The sequence below is a fragment of the Dryobates pubescens genome, chromosome 1 (assembly GCF_014839835.1).
Source record: "Dryobates pubescens isolate bDryPub1 chromosome 1, bDryPub1.pri, whole genome shotgun sequence".
NCBI classification, from domain to species: Eukaryota; Metazoa; Chordata; class Aves; order Piciformes; family Picidae; genus Dryobates; species Dryobates pubescens.
In genome coordinates, this window is record NC_071612.1 from 721,601 (window position 1) to 742,949 (window position 21,349).

The 21,349-nt window shown below is 67.3% G+C and overlaps 1 protein-coding gene across 1 annotated transcript; it reads right to left on the reverse strand.

Annotated features, from left to right (window-relative positions):
• Positions 1 to 1,343: 1,343 nt before the first annotated feature.
• Positions 1,344 to 21,020, reverse strand: LMCD1 (LIM and cysteine rich domains 1). The gene is made up of 7 exons (XM_054167796.1): positions 20,416 to 21,020; positions 17,081 to 17,090; positions 11,188 to 11,261; positions 10,193 to 10,448; positions 7,209 to 7,541; positions 2,884 to 3,099; positions 1,344 to 1,525 (listed from the first exon to the last, which is right to left on the reverse strand). The coding sequence occupies exons 1-7, from the start codon at positions 21,018 to 21,020 to the stop codon at positions 1,367 to 1,369; spliced, it is 1,653 nt and encodes a 550-aa protein (XP_054023771.1). The 3' UTR covers positions 1,344 to 1,366.
• Positions 21,021 to 21,349: the final 329 nt, after the last annotated feature.

Below are 21,349 nucleotides of genomic sequence, written 5' to 3' on the forward strand. Positions count from 1 at the left end.
GGAGGGGGAGAGGAAGGGAGGATTTCATCTCCCTCTCTGCTGAGCAGGGCCTGGGATGTGCCCCAGAGCAGGGCAGAGAGATGAGCTCAGCTCAGCAGCTCCAGGGGCTGGGGACACCTCCAGGGAGGTGCAGGGACATCAAAGACCACAGCAGGATGGGGCTGAGCTGGGGGCTTGGTGCCATTGGCCCCTCAGGGCCCTATGCTGGGGGTGCAGGGGGAGGGCTGAGGGCCAGGGACACATCCAGCCAGGGACCAGGGGTCCTCAGCCAGGGGCTTTCATCTGGAGCCCTGGAGAGGACACAGCAGGGGCAGAAGGTCCTGGTCCAAGTCCCAGGAGAGACTCTCTGCCCTCAGCCCATCCCTGCTGGCCCCAGAGGCCCTGTGCCACACCTCTGCCTTTGCTCCTGCTCTGGCCAGACCCTCCCCAGCCCAGCACCCCCCTGGCACTGAAAGCCTCCCAGGGGGCAGGGGAGGGGTTGGGTTGGAAGGACCCCAAAGCCACGGGCAGGGACCCCTCCCTGGGCAGCCTGTGCCAGGGGCTCACCTGCTCCCTGAGGGATGGGAGAGCTGCAGGACAGAGAGCAGAGCAGGGTGGTGCCCCCTGCCAGGGGCTGGAGGGGGCACTGCAGCATGCCAGCACAGAGCCCACCCCAGGGCAGCTGCAGGCCTCTGCCCCAGGCTCCTGGCCCAGCCCCACTCTGCCTCCTGCCCCCCAGCACCCTGCTGGGAGCACAAAGCTGCTGTGGGGGAGGCTGCAGGCACAGGCAGCCCAGGAGCCCAGCTGAAGCTCTCCCATGGCCTGAGCTGCTCCCTTCCCCCCTCCCCAGGCTGACCCCCCCCAGCTGGGTCCTTGCCAGGGAGGAGCAGGCTGTGGCCCTGGCTTCCTCCCCTGGGCTGCCAGGACCCAGCCCCCAGCTGAGCTCTGAGCCGCGGCCCCGGTGGGGCTGGCAGCAGCCTGCTGGGGCAGGCTTCCAGCGTGGCCCTCCAGGGGCAGCAGCTGGGACCCCTGCAGGGGAGGGGGCCAGGAGCCACCTCTGAGATGTCCCCAAAGGGCTACTGCAGAGTCAGAGCCAGCAGCAGCTTGGAGAGAGAGAGGCTTTGTGAAACCAAGCAGCAGCAGCAGCTCTGCCCCTGCCCCAGCAGCCTGCCCCAGCAGCTGCAGCTGCCCTCCCCCAGGGCAGCAGCCTCCTGCTGCTGCTGTCCCTGCCCCCAGCCCTGCAGGGCAGAGAGCTGCTGCCTGGGCTGCAGCCTCCTGCTGCTGCTGTCCCTGCCCCCAGCCCTGCAGGGCAGAGAGCTGCTGCCTGGGCTGCAGCCTCCTGCTGCTGCTGTCCCTGCCCCCAGCCCTGCAGGCAGCTGGGGCCGGCTCAGAGCTGCTTGCTGCGGCTGCAGGTGGTGCACAGGAGGCTGCCCTCGGCCAGCACGAAGGGCTGGCTGCCCAGCAGCGTCTCACACTCCAGGCAGGCAAAGTGCTCCTTGTGCCAGGCCATGCCCTCCACCTGCTGGTAGTCCTCTGAGAAGATGATCTGCAGGACAGAGAGAGGAGAGCTTGGTCACACCACCAGCAGCAGGGAGGAACCAGCCCCACGCCTCCCACCCGGCTTCCAGGCCTGGGGAATGGGCAGGGGGCAGCCCCTGGGCACCCAAGAGCAACCAGGGCTGGCTGGTGGCTGAGCCAGAAAGGGGGCAGGCAGCCAGGGCCTGCTGCCACCATGCATGGAGTGGCCGTGGGCCCTGGGTCTGGTGGCCACGGTGGGGCTGGGCTGAGGGTTGGGCTGGATGGCCCCAAACCATCCTATGGCTCTGTGCCGCTGCTCCCTGGCTGCTTCAGGCACCTCCAGCCCCCAGAGCAGCCCTGGTGCCCGGCACCCGAAGCATGCAGCGCCCAGAGGGTATCCCAGGAGGTGTGAGAGGGTGAGCAGGGGCAGGCCAGGCAAGGGCAGGGCATGGTGAGGAGCAGGGGGCCAGGGAAGCTCTGAAGGAGGCTCCTGGAGCAGAGGCAGGCAGTGGCTTGGGCTGGAAGGGACCTCCAAAGGCTGCCAGGGCAGGGGTGGGGACCCCCTCCCCAGAGCCCTGGGGCTGTGGTGCCATGGGGTGGTGGTGCCCTGGCACTGCTGGGCTCAGGGTGGGCCTTGGTGACCTTGAAGGTCTCTTCCAACCAAAAGGATTCTATAAAGCTCCTGCAGCCCTGCAGCCAGCAGGGACAGCCCCGGCCGGGGCAGGCTGCTCCCAGCCCAACCCCCCCTGCCCTGCTGCCAGCCAGGGGGCAGCTCCTCTGGGCACCTCTCTGGGCAGCCTGGGCCAGGCTCTCCCCACCCTCAGTGCCAACCACTTCTCCCTGCTCCCTCCTGGAGTCTAAGCCCTCCCCCTGTGTGCTGCCCAGCAGCCCCTGCCGGCCCCGTGGGGGTGCCCGGGGGGGGCAGGCCAGGGGTGCCCTGGGCGGCAAGCTGGGGGTGCCCGGGGGGGGGGCAGGCTGGGGATGCCCCTTGGCGGAGGGGGGGGGCAGGCCGGGGGTGCCCTGGGCGGCAAGCTGGGGGTGTCCGGGGGGGTGGGGGGCAGGCTGGGGATGCCTGGGGGGGGGGGGTCAGGCCGGGGGTGCACCTTGGCGGGGGGGGGCAGGCTGGGGGTGCCCGGGGGGGGGGGGGGGCAGGCCGGGGGTGCCCCTTGGCGGGGGGGGGGGGGGGCAGGCTGGGGATGCCCCTTGGCAGAGTGGGGGGCAGGCCGGGGGTGCCCGGGGGGGGTCAGGCTGGGGATGCCCGGGGGGGGTCAGGCTGGGGGTGCCCCTTGGCGGGGGGGGGGGGGGGGGGGGGGGCAGGCCGAGGGTGCCCCTTGGCGGGGGGGAGGGGGGTGTGTGTCAGGCCGGGGTGCCCGGCGCGGTGCCCACCTCGTCGCAGGCGGCGCAGCGCGGCCGCAGGCTCTCGCAGTAGTGCCGCCCGCACCAGGCCGCTCCTCCCTTCCAGAAGTAGATGAGGTCCACCAGGGGCTGGGCGCAGCGGCAGCAGACGAAGCAGGCAGGGTGCCAGAGCCGGCTGTAGCCGGCGCGGTCGGCGTACACCACCGGGCAGTCGCCGGGCACCGCCTGCTGGCAGCCCGCGCAGCGCTGCGGGGGGAGGCGCAGGCGCTCAGGGCTCCGCTGCTGCTCCCTGCCCGCGGTGCCCGCGGTGCCCGCGGCGCCAAGGCTTCCTGAGCCCCTCGGGGGGAGGGAGGGAGGGCGGCCAGGCCAAGCCCCCTGCCCCAGCAGGGCACCCAGCAGCACAGTGCCCAGGGGGGGCTGGGAGCTCTCCACACCAGGAGACTCCACAACCTCTCTGGGCAGCCTGCTCCAGGCCTCCAGCACCCTCACAGCAAACAACTTTCTCCTCCTGCTCAGATGGAGCCTCCTGGGTGCCAGGCTGTGCCCCTGCCCCTTGTGCTGTCCCTGGGCACCACTGGGCAGAGCCTGGCCCCAGCCCCTTGCCCCCCACCCTCAGCAGCTACCAACCAGCAGCTAGCACCTGGCCAGTGGAAGCCCCCTGAGCTAAAGCCAAGGGATGCCCGGGGCGGAGCTGGGGCCCCGGCGGGGCGGAGCTGGGGCCCCGGCGGGGCGGAGCTGGGGCCCCGGCGGGGCGGAGCTGGGGCCCCGGCGGGGCGGAGCTGGGGCCCCGGCGGGGCGGAGCTGGGGCCCCGGCGGGGCGGAGCTGGGGCCCCGGCGGGGCGGAGCTGGGGCCCCGGCGGGGCGGAGCCGGGGGCCCGGCGGGGCGGAGCCGGGGGCCCGGCGGGGCGGAGCCGGGGGCCCGGCGGGGCGGAGCCGGGGGCCCGGCGGGGCGGAGCCGGGGGCCCGGCGGGGCGGAGCCGGGGGCCCGGCGGGGCGGAGCCGGGGGCCCGGCGGGGCTGGGGGAGGGCAGAGTGAGACTGGAGAGGAGGAAGCAATTCCTGGCAGGGAGGCTGGGGAGAGCCTGGCACAGGCTGCCCAGGGAGGCTGTGGCTGTCCCCTCCCTCCCTGGAGCTGCTCAGGACCAGGCTGGATGAGGCCTTGAGCAGCCTGGGCTGGGGGAGGAGTCCCTGCCCATGGCAGGGGCTGGAGCTGGGTGGTCTCTAAGGTCCCTTCCCACCCAAGCCCTTCCATGAATCTCTGCACAGTTGGACTTGATCCTGAAGGTCTCCTCTGGGCACAAGGATGCTGTGAGAGGAGCTCAGCCCTGGGCTCTTTTCTCCCTGCTGCTCACATCCACCTCCTGGCCTCCTGTCCCTGCCCAGCTCTCAGCCCAGCACCTCCCCCTCCTACCAGGCCAGGCAGGCTCCAGCTGTAGCGTCTGAGGCCATGGCACAGGACCCAGCTGGGCTCCCCTGTGCCTGGAAGAGCTCAGCACAGGCTCCACAGCCCTCCCTGGGGAGCTGACAGCTCAGGAGCTCTTGGTCAGGTTCCCATCTCGGCAGGGATAGCCCAGGCCGGGCTCAGGGCTTCTGTCTGTGCTTTATCACTGCCTGGGAGAGGCTTCAGAGCTCTTCAGCAGCAGCTGGAATCTCCTCCAGCAGGGCCCTTGGCAGCACCTCCCCTGCAGCCTGGAGAAGCCTCCTGCCAGAGCAGGGTGCAGGGGCAGCAGCTGGGGTGGGCTGTGCCCTGTTGGGGCTCACTGGCACAGCAAGGTGCCCCCTCCAGCAGTGCAGGGCAGGGGCTGCTCTGTGCCCAGGGCACAGCTCTGCTGCCCAAGGCTCCAGCTGCAACCCACAAGCTTTCAGTGGGGGGAGAGGAGACACAAATCAGACCCAGGAGGATTCCTACAGCCTGGCTGCACAGCAGGAGGCTCCAGGGCTCTGCCCACCAAGGGAACCCCAAACTGGTTTGGTGGGCAGGGACCCCCAGAGCTCCTCCAGTGCAGCCCCCTGCAGCCAGCAGGGACAGCCCCAGCCAGGGCAGGCTGCTCCCAGCCCCCCCCCCCCAGCCAGGGCAGGCTGCTCCCAGCCCCCCCCCCCCAGCCAGGGCAGGCTGCTCCCAGCCCCCACCCCCCAGCCAGGGCAGGCTGCTCCCAGCCCCCACCCCCCAGCCAGGGCAGGCTGCTCCCAGCCCCCCCCCCCAGCCAGGGCAGGCTGCTCCCAGCCCCCCCCCCAGCCAGGGCAGGCTGCTCCCAGCCCCAAGCCCCCTGCCCTGCCCTGCTGCCAGCCAGGGGGCAGCTCCCAGCTCTCTGGGCAGCCTGGGCCAGGCTCTCCCCACCCTCAGCCTCAAACCTTTCTCCCTTCTCTCCACTCTCAGTCTCCCTCTTGGAGCCCAAACCATCCCCCCTTGTGCTGTCCCAGCAGGATCCCTGCTCTGGAGTCTGTCCCCAGCTTCCTGATTGTCCTCTTGAAGCCCTGCAAGGCCACCAGGAGCTCTCCCTGGAGCCACAGTTTGCCACTGCCTCCTCCTGCCCTCAGCCTGCAGCTCCTGGGCTGGTTCCACCCTGCTGCCAGGCATCTCCTCTTCCACCACAAAGCCTCTGAGGGCTGCAGGCAGCACAGGAGGAGACAGAGAGTCTGCTGGCTTGGCTCTGCTGCCAGCCTGAAAGGGGAGATGCCTGCTGACACCGTTCCTGCCACCACAGCCAGCCTCAGGCAGGCTTCTGCCTCCTCCACACCGGCCCAGGAGGGAGCTCAGAAGCTGTTTCTGCTCTGTGTGGCCACAGAGCCTGCCCATGGAGCTGCCATGCTGCAGGCAGGGGGGAGGGCAGCTGGACACCACTGGGCTCTGCAGCCATCACAGGGGGCTGGATTTCAGCTCCACATCCTCCATGCCTCCCCAGGGCAGCAGATTTGGGCAAGCCAGGGCACCAGAGAAGCCAACCCTGCAGCTGCCAGCCCCTGCCAGCCCAGCCCTGCTCATCAGTGAGGGCAAACAGCAGAAGCCTGCCAGCTCCAGCAGCCTGCCAGCCAGAGCTGCTGCCAAAGCCAGGAGCTCTGCTCCTCTGCCTGGGGCCTTGCCCTGGGTGCCACACAGCCTCCAGCCCTCAAAGTGGCTCTTGCAGCCTGGCCTGGGCCCACAGCCTGCTGCTCACCTGGCACCTCCATGGTGCAGGGGGAGGGTGAAGGCTTTTATCAGCACTCACCAGGGGTGCTGGCCAAGAAAGGGTCCCTTGCTTTCCAGCCCTGCTCCCCTGCTGCCCAGCAGAGGCAGCTCCCCCAGCAGCAGCTCCTTGGACACCCCCTGAGCCCTCACTCCAGCCCTGGCCTCGAGCTTCTGTGGGGCCATGGCTAACTTTGCTCAGGCTTTGGCTCGAGTCCAAGGGTGGCTCTGGGCACCAGCAGCCTTCCAGCTCTGGGGGGGTTAAAGATGACTTTCTGCCTGGAGAAGGCTCAGCTCCTAGGGCAGACACCACGGTGCTGGGGCCCCTTCCCTGCTGCCCAGAGGTGTTCCAAAGGCTGCTGGAGCTCAGAAGCCTCCTGGTGATTTAGGCTGGCCTGGATGTTTTCCTTCACACACCAGCTCCAGCACAGCTGCCCTGAGGAGCACTCCCAGCACAGGCACCCATGGAAACCACTCCAGCTTCCTTCCTGCTGCTGCTTTGGTGCCTTCTGGACTCCTTCCCCTCTGGAGCAAGGGCAGTGATTGCTGTGAGCTGCCCCTCACAGCCAAGCCTCAGCACAGCCTGAGCTGGGCAGACACAAAGCTGCTGGGGACCCCAAAGCTCCTCCAGCCCAGCCCCCCGCAGCCAGCAGGGACAGCCCCAAGCAGGGCAGGCTGCTCCCAGCCCCCAGCCAGGGCAGGTTGCTCCCAGCCCCCCCAGCCCAGGGCAGGCTGCTCCCAGCCCCCCAGCCAGGACAGGCTGCTCCCAGCCCCCAGCCAGGACAGGCTGCTCCCAGCCCCCAGCCCCGCACTGCTGCCAGCCGGGGGGCAGCTCCCAGCTCTCTGGGCAGCCTGGGCCAGGCTCCAACCTTTCTCCACCCAGAGCCATCTCATGCCCAGCCTGCCAGAGCTGCCAGGCTGCTGTCAGCAGCTCCTGCAGCTGATGGAACCTGCACCCACCTGGATGGCTCAGCACAGGCTCTGCTGTGAGGGAGGGAGGTGCAGAGGAGCTGGCGCTGGTGTGCTGTCCCCAGGCGGCTCCAGAGCGCAGCCCCCAGGCAGCAGAGCTGTGCCCCAGGGGCAGCCTCCCCGGGCTGCTGCCACCTCTGCCCACCCCTGCCCGAGGCTGAGCGCTCCCCAGGCTCACAGCCAGGACCCCCGCAGGCCCCCAGCCCCGCAGGGAGGGCACTCACGTAGTGTGCTGCGGCGGGGGCAGGCTCCAGGGCCCCGTTGGTGGCCTCGGGGGGCTCGGGGGCGGCGGCGCTCTCGTCCTGAGCCTTCCCTTGCTCCTTGCCGCCGGCCTGGCCGGGCAGTGCCACCTCGCCCACGCCCAGGGCCTCAGCCTTGTACTTGCCCACGAAGTCCTCCATCAGCTGCAGCTCCCCCGGGGCCAGCCCGCGGCACTGGGCCGGGTCCTGGTCGTGCAGGGGCAGCTGCCTGGCCAGCTGGCGCCGCCGCTGCAGCGCCCCGGCCGTGCCCGCCACCGGCTGCAGCTCCGCGGGGATCAGCTCCATGTACTGCGTGGCCTGGGGGGCACAGCGCCCAGGGGCGGCTCAGGCGGGGGGCAGGAACGGCAGGGCGCTGCCGGTGCCGCCCGCCCCAGGGATGCTCCGTGCGCGGCGGGGGCTGGCGGGGACCCGAGGCTCTCCCGGCGCCGACCCCCCTGCCGCGGGCAGGGGCACCTCCCGCCAGCCCGGGCTGCTCGAGGCCCCAGCCAGCCCTGCCCGATGACCTCCGAAGGTGTTTCCCAACCCAGAGCAGTGCCCGGTCCTGTAACGGCTCTGGAGCGAGGCTGTCAGGGGCAGCAGTGGAGCCCCAAGGTCTGCCCGGGAGCAGGAATGTGCCCGGAGCACCGCCAGGGAGGGGGCAGCCACAGCCTCCCCGGGCAGCCTGTGCCAGAGTCTCCCCAGCCTCACCCTCATCTGCACTCTCAATCTGCCCTCTTCCAGCTCAGGCCATTCCCCCTTCCCCTGCCACAGCCCCGGGAGAGCTTTTCCAGCCACCCACTTCCACGATTCCCTCCCCTGGAGCCCTGCAGCAGGGAGAACCCACACCACGGAGCCATCCCCAGCAAGCCTCCTCCTCAGCTGGCCTCAGCCCGGCCCCTGGGGGGGCTCAGCCCCTGGGGGCGCTGCCCGGGCTGGGTGAGCGCTCTGGGGCCCCCGGGGTGTGCAGGGTTAAGGCCGCAGCCGGCGGGGGAAGGGAGTTCCCCACCGGAGGCGTTTGGTCTCTGGCAGGGTGAGGAGGCGAGGGGCAGCCAGTTGGCTCCCGGCCGCCCTGCGCTGGATGGCTTCCTGGCTCGGTCAGCACTCGAGAGGAGACCTTGCAACAGGAGACATTAACTGTTTGCTGCACAGGGGCCGGTGCAGGGTGGACAGAAGGGGTGGCACAGCCCTGCACAACTCATCACAGCTGGGACAGCCCTCAAGGCAGCTCCCACCTCAGCTGCCTTCAGCGCAGCTCCAGCTGCCTGCCAGGAGACCTGCAGCAGCCACAGGTCACTGAGCTGATGAGGCAGAGCCTCAGAGAGCTCTTTGGGTTGGGAAAGACCTCCAAGAGAGTCCAACCTGCAACCCAACCCCACCCTGGGCACCAAACCCTGGCCCCAGCTGCCATGGCCACAGGGCTCTGGAGCACCTCCAGGCATGGGGACTCCACCACCTCCCTGGGCAGCCTCTGCCAGGCCCTGACCACTCCTGCAGCACAACAATTGTTCCTCATGTCCTCTTTTACCCTCTGTGCCACCCCAGGGATGCTCCCACCGAGGCCCACCACTGAGCCTGGCGCCATCCCCTTGCCCCCCACCCTTTAGCTCTTGCTGAGCACTGAGGAGGTGCCCAAAGGGACCGCTAAGAGCTCCCCAAACACAGAGCTGAGGGCAGCATGGAGGGGGAGCTCAGCCCCAGGGAAGAAGAAAGCAGAGCCTGGGCCTCCTTCAAAGCCAGCAGCAGCTCCTGCCCCGAGGTGCTGGCAGCAGTTTGTGGAGCAGCAGAAGCCTGGTGTGTGATAGAGCTCTGCTGGGCAGCCTGCAAGGAACCAGCTGGGTGGAAGAGAGCCAGCATTGTCCTGCCCATCCCTGCCCAGCTCCAGGATTCCCTCTGGGAGCAGGGGAAGGCAAGCAGTGGTTAAACAAACACTGCTGCTGGGCCGGCTCCTGCCAGGGGGAGAGAAGGAAGAGGAGAGAGAGGGAAGGAAACAAAACAACAGAGAGGAAAGGAAAGAGAAAGAAGGCAAGAGTGGGGGGAAGGGCAGAAAGGGAAGCAAGAGCTGGGGTGGAAGGGGAAAGGAAAAGGAGGCAAGAGCTGGGGGGAGGGGAAAAAAGAGGCAGGAGTGGGGGAGAAGAGAAGAGGAGGCTGGGAGCAGCAGCACTGGGGTCAAACAGCCAGGGAGCAGCAGGCCTGGGGGCTCAGTGCCTCATTCAAGGCCAGGGCTCAGCACAGCCCCAGCAGACTTCATGCCACCCCCAGGCAGCCTTTCCAAGGGACTGAGGGCAACTGAGCCGAGAGAAAGAAGCCAGGCTCTGCCTCCTGGGGCTGCAGCTGCCCTTCCACAACTCTTCTTTCAAGCCAAGCCAAGCCAAGCCAAGCCAAGCCAAGCCAAGCCAGTCCAACCTGGCTGCAGCCCCCAGCAGCCTGACCCCTTCTGCTGGACTGGAAGAGCAGAAGCTGCCCTCTCAGACCAGGATTTGGTGCCACAGCCCAGCTCAAGGCACCCCTTTGGGAAGTGCTCTGCTGGCTACAGCTTGAACACCCCAAACCCCACAGCCAGGAGCTCCCACATGGCTCTTCTGGATGGAAAGCAGGAGGGAAAGGGCTGGGGGCTGCCACCCCTCTGGGCAGCCTGGGCCAGGCCCTCCCCACCCTCAGCCTCAAACCTTTCTCCCTTCTCTCCACTCTCAGTCTCCCTCTTGGAGCCCAAACCATCCCCCTTGTGCTGTCCCAGCAGGATCCCTGCTCCAGAGTCTGTGCCCAGCGTCCTGATTGTCCTCTTGAAGCACTGCAAGGCCACCAGGAGCTCTCCCTGGAGGCTTGGAAGGGACCCCAAGAATCCTCCAGCTCCAACCCCGCTGCCACGGGGGCAGGGAGGCTGCCCCAGCCTGACCACCCCCAGCTCTCCCAGCCTGGCCTGATGCCCCCCAGGAGTGCCCCTCCCCACAACACCCCCGGGGGGCTCTCACCAGCTTCTGGGTGAGGCCTGGAGGCGCCCACTCGTAGGTGATGGTGTGGAAGGAGGGGTCCTTGCGCGTCACGATGGGGTTGGTGACGATCATGCGGTTGCGCTTGTAGAGCCGCAGCCCCCCGCAGCCCTTGGCCCGGGTGGTCAGCCAGGAGTACCTGGAGCCACTCAGCAGCCTCCCCACCTTCAGGTCCTCCTCCAGCTCCGAGCTCAGGCTGTGCTCCTCCTGGCTGCACTTGCAGCACCTGCAGATCTTCCTGCGGGGAGACAGCGACAGCAGCTGCGGCTGCGGCGGGGGAGCCCCCAGCGGCCCCGGGGGGGGAGGGAGAGCAGGGACCACGGGCATCCCCTGGGCAGGGGACAGCCGGGACCACGGGCACCCCCTGGGCAGGGGCACCCCCTGGGCAGGGGACAGCCGGGACCACGGGCACCCCCTGGGCAGGGGCACCCCCTGGGCAGGGGACAGGCGGGACCACGGGCATCCCCCTGGGCAGGGGACAGGGGGGACCACGGGCATCCCCCTGGGCAGGGGCACCCCCTGGGCAGGGGACAGGGGGGACCACGGGCATCCCCCTGGGCAGGGGCACCCCCTGGGCAGGGGACAGGCGGGACCACGGGCACCCCCTGGGCAGGGGACAGCCGGGACCACGGGCACCCCCTGGGCAGGGGACAGCCGGGACCACGGGCACCCCCTGGGCAGGGGACAGCCGGGACCACGGGCACCCCCTGGGCAGGGGACAGCCGGGACCACGGGCACCCCCTGGGCAGGGGACAGCCGGGACCACGGGCACCCCCTGGGCAGGGGACAGCCGGGACCACGGGCACCCCCTGGGCAGGGGACAGCCGGGACCACGGGCACCCCCTGGGCAGGGGACAGGCGGGAGCATCTTCTCTTCCCCACAGCCCCAGACAGACAGCACACCCTCCCAGCTCCGCCCAGGCGCTCAGTCCCTGGAGGCCGAGCGCCAGGGCAGCCCCCCAGGGCCAGGGCAGTACCTCCAGGAGTGCGGCTCGAAGCCCGGGCAGGTCCCGCGGCAGCGCAGGCAGGGCGCAGCCCGCCCCGGCAGCGCCTGGAACAGAGCACAGCCCTCAGCCCTCAGCCCTGGGCTGCACGCAGCTGTGTCAGCTGGGAAAGCCCTCCGAGGTCAGCAGCTTTCAACCCAAGCCCTGCAGCCTGCTCCAACCCCTGACCACTCCTGCAGCACAGAAATCCTTCCTCCTCTCCAACCTCAGCCTCCCCTGGCACAGCCTCAGGCCAGTTCCTCTCCTTCCATCACCTGAGCCTGGGGAGCAGAGCCCAACCCCCCCTGGCTGCAGCCTCCTCTCAGGGAGCTGCAGAGGGCAAGGAGGTCTCCCTCAGCCTCCTCTGCTGCAGGCTGCACACCCCCAGCCCCCTCAGCTGCCCCTCCCCAGCCCTGCTCCCCAGCCCCTTCCCCAGCTCTGTTGCCCTCCTCTGTCCCTGCTCCTATCAAGCCTCAGACCTTCCAAAGCATTTGGCCACCCTCCATGCAGACCTGCTACCTGTTTCTTGAGGTGGAACAAGTTCTTCCCACCCAAGTGCCACCCCTGTGGAGCCCCCAGGCCAGCTGGGAGCATGGCCAAGGTCTGGCCCAGGCTGCCCAGGGCAGAGGGGGAGTCTCCATCCCCGGGGAGGCTGAATAGCTGTGGAGATGGTGCTGAGGGCCATGGTTTGGTGGTGCCCTGGCACTGCTGGGGTCAGGGTTGGACTCCATCAGCTCAAAGGCCTCTTCCAACCAAACAATCAATGTTCTGTGGAATGGGTTGGGCTGGAAGGGACCTCAGAGAGCATTCAGTCCTAACCCTCTCCACCTCCCACCAGCCCAGGCTGCTCCAGGCCTCATCCAGCCTGGCCTTCAGCACCTTCAGGGAGGAGGCAGCCACAGCCTCCCTGGGCAGCCTGTGCCAGGCTCTGGCCACCCTCACTCTGGAGGATTTCTTCCCCCTCTGCAGCCTCCATCCACCCTCCCCAAGCTCCAATCCATTCCCCCTCCTCCCATCACCACCACCCCCATTGTCCCACTCCTTCCCCTCTCTGGGCCAGACCCCACAGCTCTGCCTGCTGGCTAGGCAGAGCTCTGCCTGCCCAGCTAGGGAGCTTCTCCTCCCAGCTCCTCAGCTCTGCAGGAAAGGAGATTCATAAAGAGAAGGCAAAAGAGAGGCCCTGCAGCCCCCAGCCCCAGCCAGCACACCAAGCACTGCCCACCCAGCCCAGCCCCCCTGCTGCCCACGCCCCCGGGGGTGCAGCCCTGCCCTCCAGTTCAGGACCTCTGCCACGCTCCCAAGGGCTGGAGAAGGCTGTGCCCCAGCCCCTGGCGGCGGAGCAGGCTCTGTGCCCAGGCTCTGTGCCCAGGCCTGGGCAGGCTGCCCCCCGGCGCTCTGCTCCCGGAGCCTTCCCGCTGCTCGCGGCCGGCGCGGAGGCAGCTCTGAGGCGGTGGAAGGAGAGGAGCTGAGGCCACCCCGGCCACAAAAACGCTTCCCTGAGCAGCCTCAGCACCAGCCCAGGGCTCGCTGCCTGCCTGGGCAAAGGCAGCAGCACCCAGGGCAGGGCTGGGAGAAGGGAGAGCCTCTGAGGAGAGGCCAGAAGGGAAACACCTGAGAGTGGCTCCAGCTGGGTGCGGAGCTGGAGGGCTCCTCAGCTCCCCAGGGCAGGTCAGAAGGCCTCTCCCAACACCCACACTCTGAAGCTGAGCCTGTCCAAGCCCACCAGCCTCCTCCAGGCGTTGGAAGAGGTTGCACAGGGAGGTGTTGGAGTGGCCACTGTGCTCCTGGGCAAGCTGCTGTGGGTGCCCTGCTTGGGTAGGGCTTGGGCTGGGGGAGCTCCAGAGCTCCCTTCCCACCCCCCCCATGCTGGGACTCTGTGAAGTGCCTCCTGCAGCAACCCTTCCCCAGGGGGTTATCTGCAGCAGCTGCTCTGAACCCCTTTGGCCACCTCCCTCTGAGCCTTCCCTGCAGCCCTGGGGGTGTTCAGGGACCTTGTGGCCATGGTTTGATGGCCATGGTGGGGTTGGGCTGGACTGGATGACCCTAGAGGGCTCTTCCAACCCAAACCATTCTGTGGTGCTCAGCTCAGCCTGCAGCTTCCTGCTGTGTCCTCAGCCCCCAGCCAGCCCAGCACCACCTTGGCCAAGAGCCCTTCAGAGGGTCTCCTGAAGCTGACCACTGAGCCTGGTGCCAGGGGACAGCTCTCAAGGGCACATGGAGAGAATGCTGCTGTCCCACCCAGCTGCCCTGGAGATGCCACCAAGAACTGGAAGGTCCTTCCCAGCCTCCTCATGAAGCAGCCCAGCACCAGAGGTGCAGCACACCCTTGGCTCTGCTCAGGGCCAAGACAGGGCTGAGAACTGAGTGGTGACCTGCAGCAGCTGAGCACAGCACAGCCCTGCCTCAGTCACAGACCAGATGGCCCCAGGGAGGCTCCAGCTGCTCCAGCAGCTGCTGCAGCAGAGGATGCTGGCTGGAGATCTTTGCCTGCTCCAGGATGCTCCCTGGGGAAAGCCTTCAGTTCCCTTTCCTGCTGCATGCCCACAGGGGCCTTGGTCTGATCACCCAGGGAGCTGCTGATGGGAAAAGCACCCTGCAAGGCTCAGGTGCCTCCCACAGCCCCACAGGCAGAAGGGCATGCAGGCAGCTCTGGCCCAGGAGAGGACAGCCCTGTGCTCAGCAGCAGGGGCCAGCAGCCTGCTGCTGAGGGCAGGACTTGCAGGGTGCAGAGCATGGCTGCAGGGTGGGGAGCTCAGGCCTGCAGCTAGGTCCAGAGCTTGGCCAAGTTTGGCCAACGTGGCCTTAAGCAAAGCCTGCTGCAGCCTGCAGGAGGGAGCTGCACAGGCAGGGCCACCCTCACTCCAGCTCACACCACAGCCCCCAGGGCAGAGCCCCCAGAGGGCAGCCCCATGAGCGGCATCCCCCCCTGCAGCATCCCCCCCTGCAGCTGCTCAGGGCCAGCTGCTGATCCCCAGCCTCTGGCAGGGCCCTTGGGAGCAGCCCCAGCTCCAGAAGGCTCTGGCCAGGCAGGGAGCTCCTGCAGAGGCTTCTGGAGCCCAGCAGCCCTCGCTGCTCCAGGCCTTATTTGGAGCCCCAGCGGCGCTGGAGACGTGTCAGCACCTCAAGTATGTTTGCTCCTCCTTCCCAGGGAGGGAAGAGGGAAAGTTGGCTTCCAGGGAACTCCTGCAAGTTCCACAAGCAGCCCTGCAGAGCCTCCTTCCACCTCCCCACCCCCACAGCAAGCTCAGCACAAACCCTTCCCGGGAGACCCTCAGGCAGCACTGGGTGCCCAGAGCCTGGCTGCAGCACCAGGACCACCTCAAGCCTCTGGCTGGGCTCCCTCCAGCTCCAGGGGATCCTGGAGAGGAACAGCTCCACCTGTGAGACCCTCCCCTTGGCCAGAGGGGCAAAGCCACCCTGTGCTCCTGTGGCTGGCAGCAGCCTGCTCAGCACAGTCCTCGAGGAGCTCAGGGGTGGGCAGCAATTAGCCTGTGCTCATTAATGAGCTGGGACAGAGCTCAGAGGGGGCAGGGAGGGAATGGACAGAGGAAGCTCCAGCTAAACACCAGGAGGAACTTCTTGCCTTGCAGGGTGGCAGAGCCCTGCAGCAGGCTGGGCAGAGGTGGTGCAGCCTCCATCCCTGGAGCCTTTCAAGGTCCTCCTGGATGTGTTCCTGCCTGGCCTGCCCTGGGTGAGCCTGCTCTGGCAGGGGCTTGGACTCAACCTCCAGATCCCCTGGGGCAGGGCAGAGGTAGGTTGGGCATCAGGAGGGAGTTCTGCACAGGGAGAGCCTGGGACAGGCTGCACAGGGAGGGGGTTGAGGCTCCAGCCCTGGAGACACTCAGGCTCAGCCTGGCTGTGTCCCTGGGCAGCCTGCTCTGGCTGGAGCTGTCCCTGCAGGGGGTGGCCAAGATGCCCTTGGGGGTCCCTTCCAGCCTGCTGCTCTCTGAGGTGGCCTCACCTGGGGGAGCAGCAGCCCTTGCTGGCATCCAGCCCTGCAGGCCATCAACTTTGGTGCCTTTTATTTCAGCAAGCACAAAAAAAAAGGGCAGGAAAAGGCAGGGACAGCAGGGGAAATATTTCAGTGGAGCTGCCAGATCTCCAGCTCCAGGAGGACTGAGGCACAAGAGCAGCAGAGCTGCTGCAAACATCTCTCTCTTCCCAGAGCACAGAGCTGGCAGCATTCCCTCCCCCCCAGTGCCATGGGGATTGATAAGGGAAGGGCAAGCTCTGCAGCAGCACAGGGAGAGCTTTTCCCACCAGCTTCAGACACTTGGCCTTGATGGTGGAGCCCAGCCAGGCTGTGAGGAGGTGTGGAACGGGAAGGGCCCACCCCAAAACTTAACTCAGCAGCCCCTGGGGTGAGGCCCAGAGTGCTCAGCTGAGTGTCAGCACCACCAGCCCCCTCCAGAGCCAGCAGAAGGTGCTGAGCTACCATGGAGGGTCCTCAGCCCCCTGACCTGCTGCCCTGCAGGAGCTGCTCCCAGCAGCACCAGGGATTTGCTCCTGAATGGCTTCTCAGCTCTTCTCTGTGTGTTTTACAGCTGAGGAGGTGGGCAGAGGAAAGCTGGAGATGCCCCAAGGGCACAGAGCCACTGCATGGAGTCCTGGGGCTGAGAGCCTGCAGAGGAGCAGCCCCAGAGGGAGCTGAGCAATGCTCAGCAAGAGCTGAAGGAGCTGTGGGGGGCAAGAGGCTGGGGCCAGGCTCTGCTCAGTGGTGCCCAGGGATGGCACAAGGGGCACAGACTGGAACCCAGGAGGTTCCACCTGAGCAGGAGGAGAAAGTTGTTTGTTGTGAGGGTGCTGGAGGCCTGGAGCAGGCTGCCCAGAGAGGTTGTGGAGTCTCCTGGTGTGGAGAGCTTCCAACCCCCCCTGGGCACTGTGCTGCTGGGCAAGCTGCTGTGGCAGCCCTGCTGGAGCAGGGGGTTGTGCTGGGTGAGCTCCAGAGGTGCCTCCCCATCCCACCACCATGCTGGGGTTCTCTCAACTGCTTCTCATGCACTTTGCCTCTGGCACCATCCAGTGCAGCCAGCAAGGGTCCCTGCTGCAGGTGGCAGTGACTGCACTGCAGCAGCTCAGAGGCTGCCAGCAGCTGGTCCAAGGTTCAGAGCAGGTGAGAGGGCAGCAGGAGGAACCAGGCTGGCAGCCAGCATGAGGGAAGTCTGCTCTGCCACTGCAAAGAGCTGCCCTGGAACCCTTCCTCTCCTCCAAGGGGAGCAGGAGCTCCCTGCTAGGCCATCTGAAGGTCTCTTCTCCTGAATGGCTGCAACAAGATTTCCCCTGGGGAAAAACCAAGCCCAGGAGCAGCAGCTGAGCCTAAGCAAACACTGCAGGCACAGCCTGAGGCACTTGGTGACTTGTGACTTGTGTCTGCTGGGGCTGGATGGAGCTCCAAGGCCCCAGAGGAGCTCCTTAACCCCTGGGCTGCTCCGTGACTTCATCTCTATAAATGCTGGTTGGGAGCTCTCCAGGTTTCTGCACCAGGACCAACATCTGCTGCCCTGCCAGCTGCAGCACAGCTTCCTCCCCTGGGCTGCTGCACAGGGACATTGCTCTGGCAGCCCAGCTCAGCCCCACCAGCAGGCTCCAGCCTTCAGAGGGGCACAGGGGGTGGCACAGCCGTGCACAAGCTGCCAGCCAGGGCCCAAGCCCACGGCCACCAGGAAGAGCCTTTCCAGAAGGAACCAACTTCCCTCCGTGCAGCTCTGAGCTTCTGCTTGCTCAGGACCCCATCCCCATGGCCTTGGGCACCTCCAGGGAGGGGGCATCCACAGCCCCCCGGGGCAGCCTGTGCCAGTGCCCCCCCAGCCTCACCTCCAGTCTCAGCCTCCCCTCTCCCAGCTTCCACCCATTCCCTCTCCTCCTGTCACAAGCAGCCCTGCCCTACTTTGGCTACCCTGAAACAAGCCCCAAAGCACCTGAAGCAGGAACAAGAGCCCAACCCTGCAGGACCTGAGCCAGCTTCACCTTGGCTGGGAGCAGCGCTGTGAGCCTGGGGCTGGTTTTGCCCTGCTGACAAGGGGCTGAGGGGAGCCAGAGCAGCACCACAAAGCCTGCTGCTGGCAGCCAGCTGAGGCAGCTCCAGCCAGGCAGGCCGTGCCAGCCAGCCCCACTGTATCTTCAGGTGGGGCTGGAGCGCTGCAGCTGGGCTGCAAACAGCCCTGCTGCCAGGCAGAGCTGCCCCCTGCTCGCCGCCGCTCCCCGGGCGCTGGGCACGGCAGCCAGGGCGATTAAAGCCAGCAGCGCTTGGCAAGCACCGTGCCAGGGCCCCGCCGCCGGCCCTAATCGCTTCCAGGCGCCTTCCCCGGCCTGCTGAGACCGGCTGGGAGGTGCTGCCAAGGCAAATGAACGGCTGCCAGGCTGCCAGGCGTGCCCAGGAGCAGCGCCCTGCCCCGGGGGCAGGAAAGGCAGCGGCCGGCCGCTGCCCCCCGGGGCAGGGACCGCTCAGGCCCCCAGCCAGGCTCTGCAGGGGCAGCTCCCTTGCTCTTGCCCTGGGGAGGTCCTTTCAGATCATCTGAGTGCAGACCAGGTAGGACTTCTCCTTCCTTTCCATAGCACCCTGCCCAGTTTCAGTTGGGGTGGCAGGAGAGGGGCAGAGCAGCCCCAGAGCCTCCCACCTGCCTCACTCCACACTCAGCACCCCTGGGAGGACCTCACAGCACCACCAGAGCCTTCCCCTGCAGGCTGTCACCTTCACAGCTCTCAGGGACATTCAAGAGGACATCCCCTCCTTCACCCTGCCACCAAGTGGAGCCAAGCATGATGCTTGCTGCCTGCCCCCAGGAAGCCTTCCAGGCACCTTGGAAGCCCTCAGCCACAGCCCTGGGCAGCTTCACTGCTCCATCACAGGGTGGGTTGGAAGGGACCTCCAAGCTCATCCAGCTCCAGCCCCCTGCCATGGGCAGGGACCCCTCCCACCGGCCCAGGGTGCTCAGGGTCTCATCCAGCCTGGCCCTGAACACCTCCAGGGAGGGCACAGCCACAGCTCCCTGGGCAGCCTGTGCCAGAGTCTCCCCAGCCTCACTCTCAAGAATTTCTTCCTCCCCTCCAGTCTCAATCTGCCCTCCCCCAGCCCACAGCCTCCCCTGTGGTGATGCTGCAGCAGCTGCTGGCAGATGGGGCTGGGGCAGAGGCTGCTTTGCTGAGGTGCAGCTCTGCTCCACAGCACTGCTCTCTTCAGCTCTCCTTGCTGCCCACACCCAGCCCTGCTCTGCACTCCCTCCCCAAGGGACCCCCAGCCTGTGGGTGCTGGCAGGGGCTCCACCCTGCTCACCTCCCACCCCGAGCCCTGGCAGCAGCACTCCAGACAAGGCAGCAATGTCTGACCAGCATGGACTGCACACAGACCCCCCCCAGCTGCAGCTGCCCCTGGGAAGGGGCCACTGCTCACTGCTGCAGGATCAGAATGCACTCAGTGCCTGGCAAGAGCTTCCCAAGGGCATCCAGTTGGCACCCAGAGGTGCCCTCCCACAGAGGCTGCACCAATCAGGCCCCTGAGGACATGCCTGAGAGTTATCAGCAATGCAGAGCTGCTGGCACAGGACACTGCTCGGGGGCTCTGGGGCTGACACATCAGAGGAGACCTTCCTGGCAGGTCCTCACCAGCCCCACACACCTCTGGGGACAAGGGCACTCCACCTGCCTGCCCTCACTGGCAAGCACAGACAGGGGCTCTGTGGGGGTCAGCAGAGCTGCAGCCACCTCACTCCCACCCCAGCATGAGGCATGGCAGGACACGGGCAGGGGCATCAGGCTGGAGAGGGCATGGCAGGGCAGGGGCACCCAGGCTGCACTGCCAAACACCAACACCTGCCCAGGAGGACCTGCAAGGAGCTCCAGGGGGTCCAAATGCAGCAGGGGCAGAGCTGAAACCGACCAGGGAGAGAGGGAGCTGCACCCCGGGGGCAGGGCCGGGATCCTCCTGCCTGTCCCAACAGCCAGGGAGGGACTCCAAGGACGCCACCGGTAAGAAGCTCCACATAGAAGGTCATACAGGGGAGGGTCCAGGGGCGCCCCCGTGCCCAGGGCACAGCGCTGCCCAGTGGGGGCCGTTTGCCCTCGGGAGATGGCATCAGAACAGTGTGGAAGCTGAGAAGTGGCGACAGGGGGAGGTGAACTCATCCCCTAACCACGCAGGGACAAAGGTACCGTGAGGAAGGTCGGCAGAGCAGCTGCTGCCCACCGCCCATTCCACACGGGGCTGGCTGAGCAGTCCAAATCCCTCCCAGCCAGCTTCAGCCCGTGCCAGGAGGGCTTTGGCTATTCTGGTGCTTTTGCTCATCAAAAGACACCGTGGCCAAGGGCCTCCCGGGGGAGCAAAGCTTGGACAGCCGGAGCACGAGGGGTGGACCCCTTCCAGAGGGGTCTGCAAGGAGAAGAGCAGCCCCCAGCAAGGGCAGCGGCTGGGAGCAGGGTGGGCAGAGCCCCAGGCTGCTCGCCTGAGACAACAAAGAGCAGCTCTGAGCACAAGCCCAGAAGTAGGAACGAACCCAGCCCTGGAGCTGGTGTGTGCCCAGGTGGCCACTGCATCCAGTTGGATTTACCCAGCAGAGGCACGGGAAAAATCAGAGAGGTTCCTTTTGTCCACTCAGGGAGTGGTTTGGGTTGGAAGGGACCTTAAAGATCACCCTGCTCATAGTCACCCCAGCTGTGACATTCCTCCTCTGCATCCGCTGCTCCAGGACCTCGCTCCAAAGCTGCCCAGCAGCAGTGCCTGGGGCAGCCTTGCTCCAGAGGGCTCCAGGAAGTCTTTAATCAGACCACGCAGCGAGCAGGGAAGAAACGGGAGCGAAATGGGAGCAAACTGCCACCCTGACGGCAGCTGCCCCGGAGCCACGGGCTCAGCTCCTCCGCTCCAGGGAGGCAGTGAGTACCACCGGATGGTTTGGGTTGGAAAAGACCCTTAAGAGCATCACATCCAACCGTAACCCCAGCACTGCCAGGGCACCGCTGAACCAGCATCGCATCGCCAGGGCTTGGCAGTCCCCGCAGGGATGGGGACTCCACCACGGCCCTGGGCAGCCTGGGCTGGACAACCCTCGAACGGGAAGAAATTGTTCCTCATGGCCAACCTAAACCTCCCCTGGGGGCAACTTGAGGCTGTTTTCTCTTCGCCTATAGGGGTAGAAACCGACCCCCACCTGGCTGCAGCTGCCCCTCAAGGAGCTGTAGAGAGCCAGAGCGTCTCCTCTGCGCTTCCTTTTCTCCAGCAAACCCCCAAACCCGTTCCTCAGCCGCTCTGAGCGCTCGCAGCGCAGGCTGGGGGCAGCTGCGGGGATGTTGAGGGGGAAACCCCAAACCAGCTGCAACCTCCCAGCCGCGCCGGTGCCCGCAGCTCCCAGGTGCGCAGCCGCTCCCGCTCCGCACACAGCCCTCGCACGCAGCCGCTCCCCGGCTGCCGCCTGCCCTGCCCGGACTGACTGGCTGTCCGTCGGTCGTTCCGTCCCTCGCCCCGTCCCCCCGGCCGGACCCACCTCCTGCAGCCCTGCGCTCGGCTCCATCCCGCTCCGCTCCGCTCCCGCCGCCGCTCGGGCCCCGCCGCCTCGCCCGCCGCCTTTCATTGGCGACCGCCGCTGCGCCCCCAGCCACTCCCGACCAATCCGCGGCCGGCAGCGGCCGCTCCCGACCAATGGCTTGCGGCGGGGCGGGGCGCGCCGGGCAGGGCGGCTCCGGTGTCTCGGCGCGGCTGGGAGCGGCCCGGGCGTCAAAGCGGCAGGGAAGGGAAGGGGGCAAGGGGGAAGGGCAGCGGCGCTGGGGGCTCCCCGGCGCTCCGCCGCGGGGCTGGCAAGAGGGCGGAGGGCAGGGGTCGGCTCCTGCGGCCTGGGCATGCCCGGGAGGTGCGCGGGACCAACCGGCGTGGAGGGAGCTGGAAGCATTCAACCCAAGTCGCAGCTCCTGCAAGCGCTGGGGGCTGTCCCACCGTCCCACCGTCCCACTGTCCCACCACCCTGCCGTGCCACCACCCTGCCGTGCCACCATCCTGCTGTACTGCCATCCCACCATCCTGCCATCCCAACATGCTGTCATCTCTGCCCTACCATCCCACAGTCCTGCCATCCTGCTGTCTCTCTCTGTTCCACCATCCCACCCATCCCACCATGCTGTCATCCCCCCACCCTGCCATGCCACCACCCTGCCATGCCACCATCTCACCATG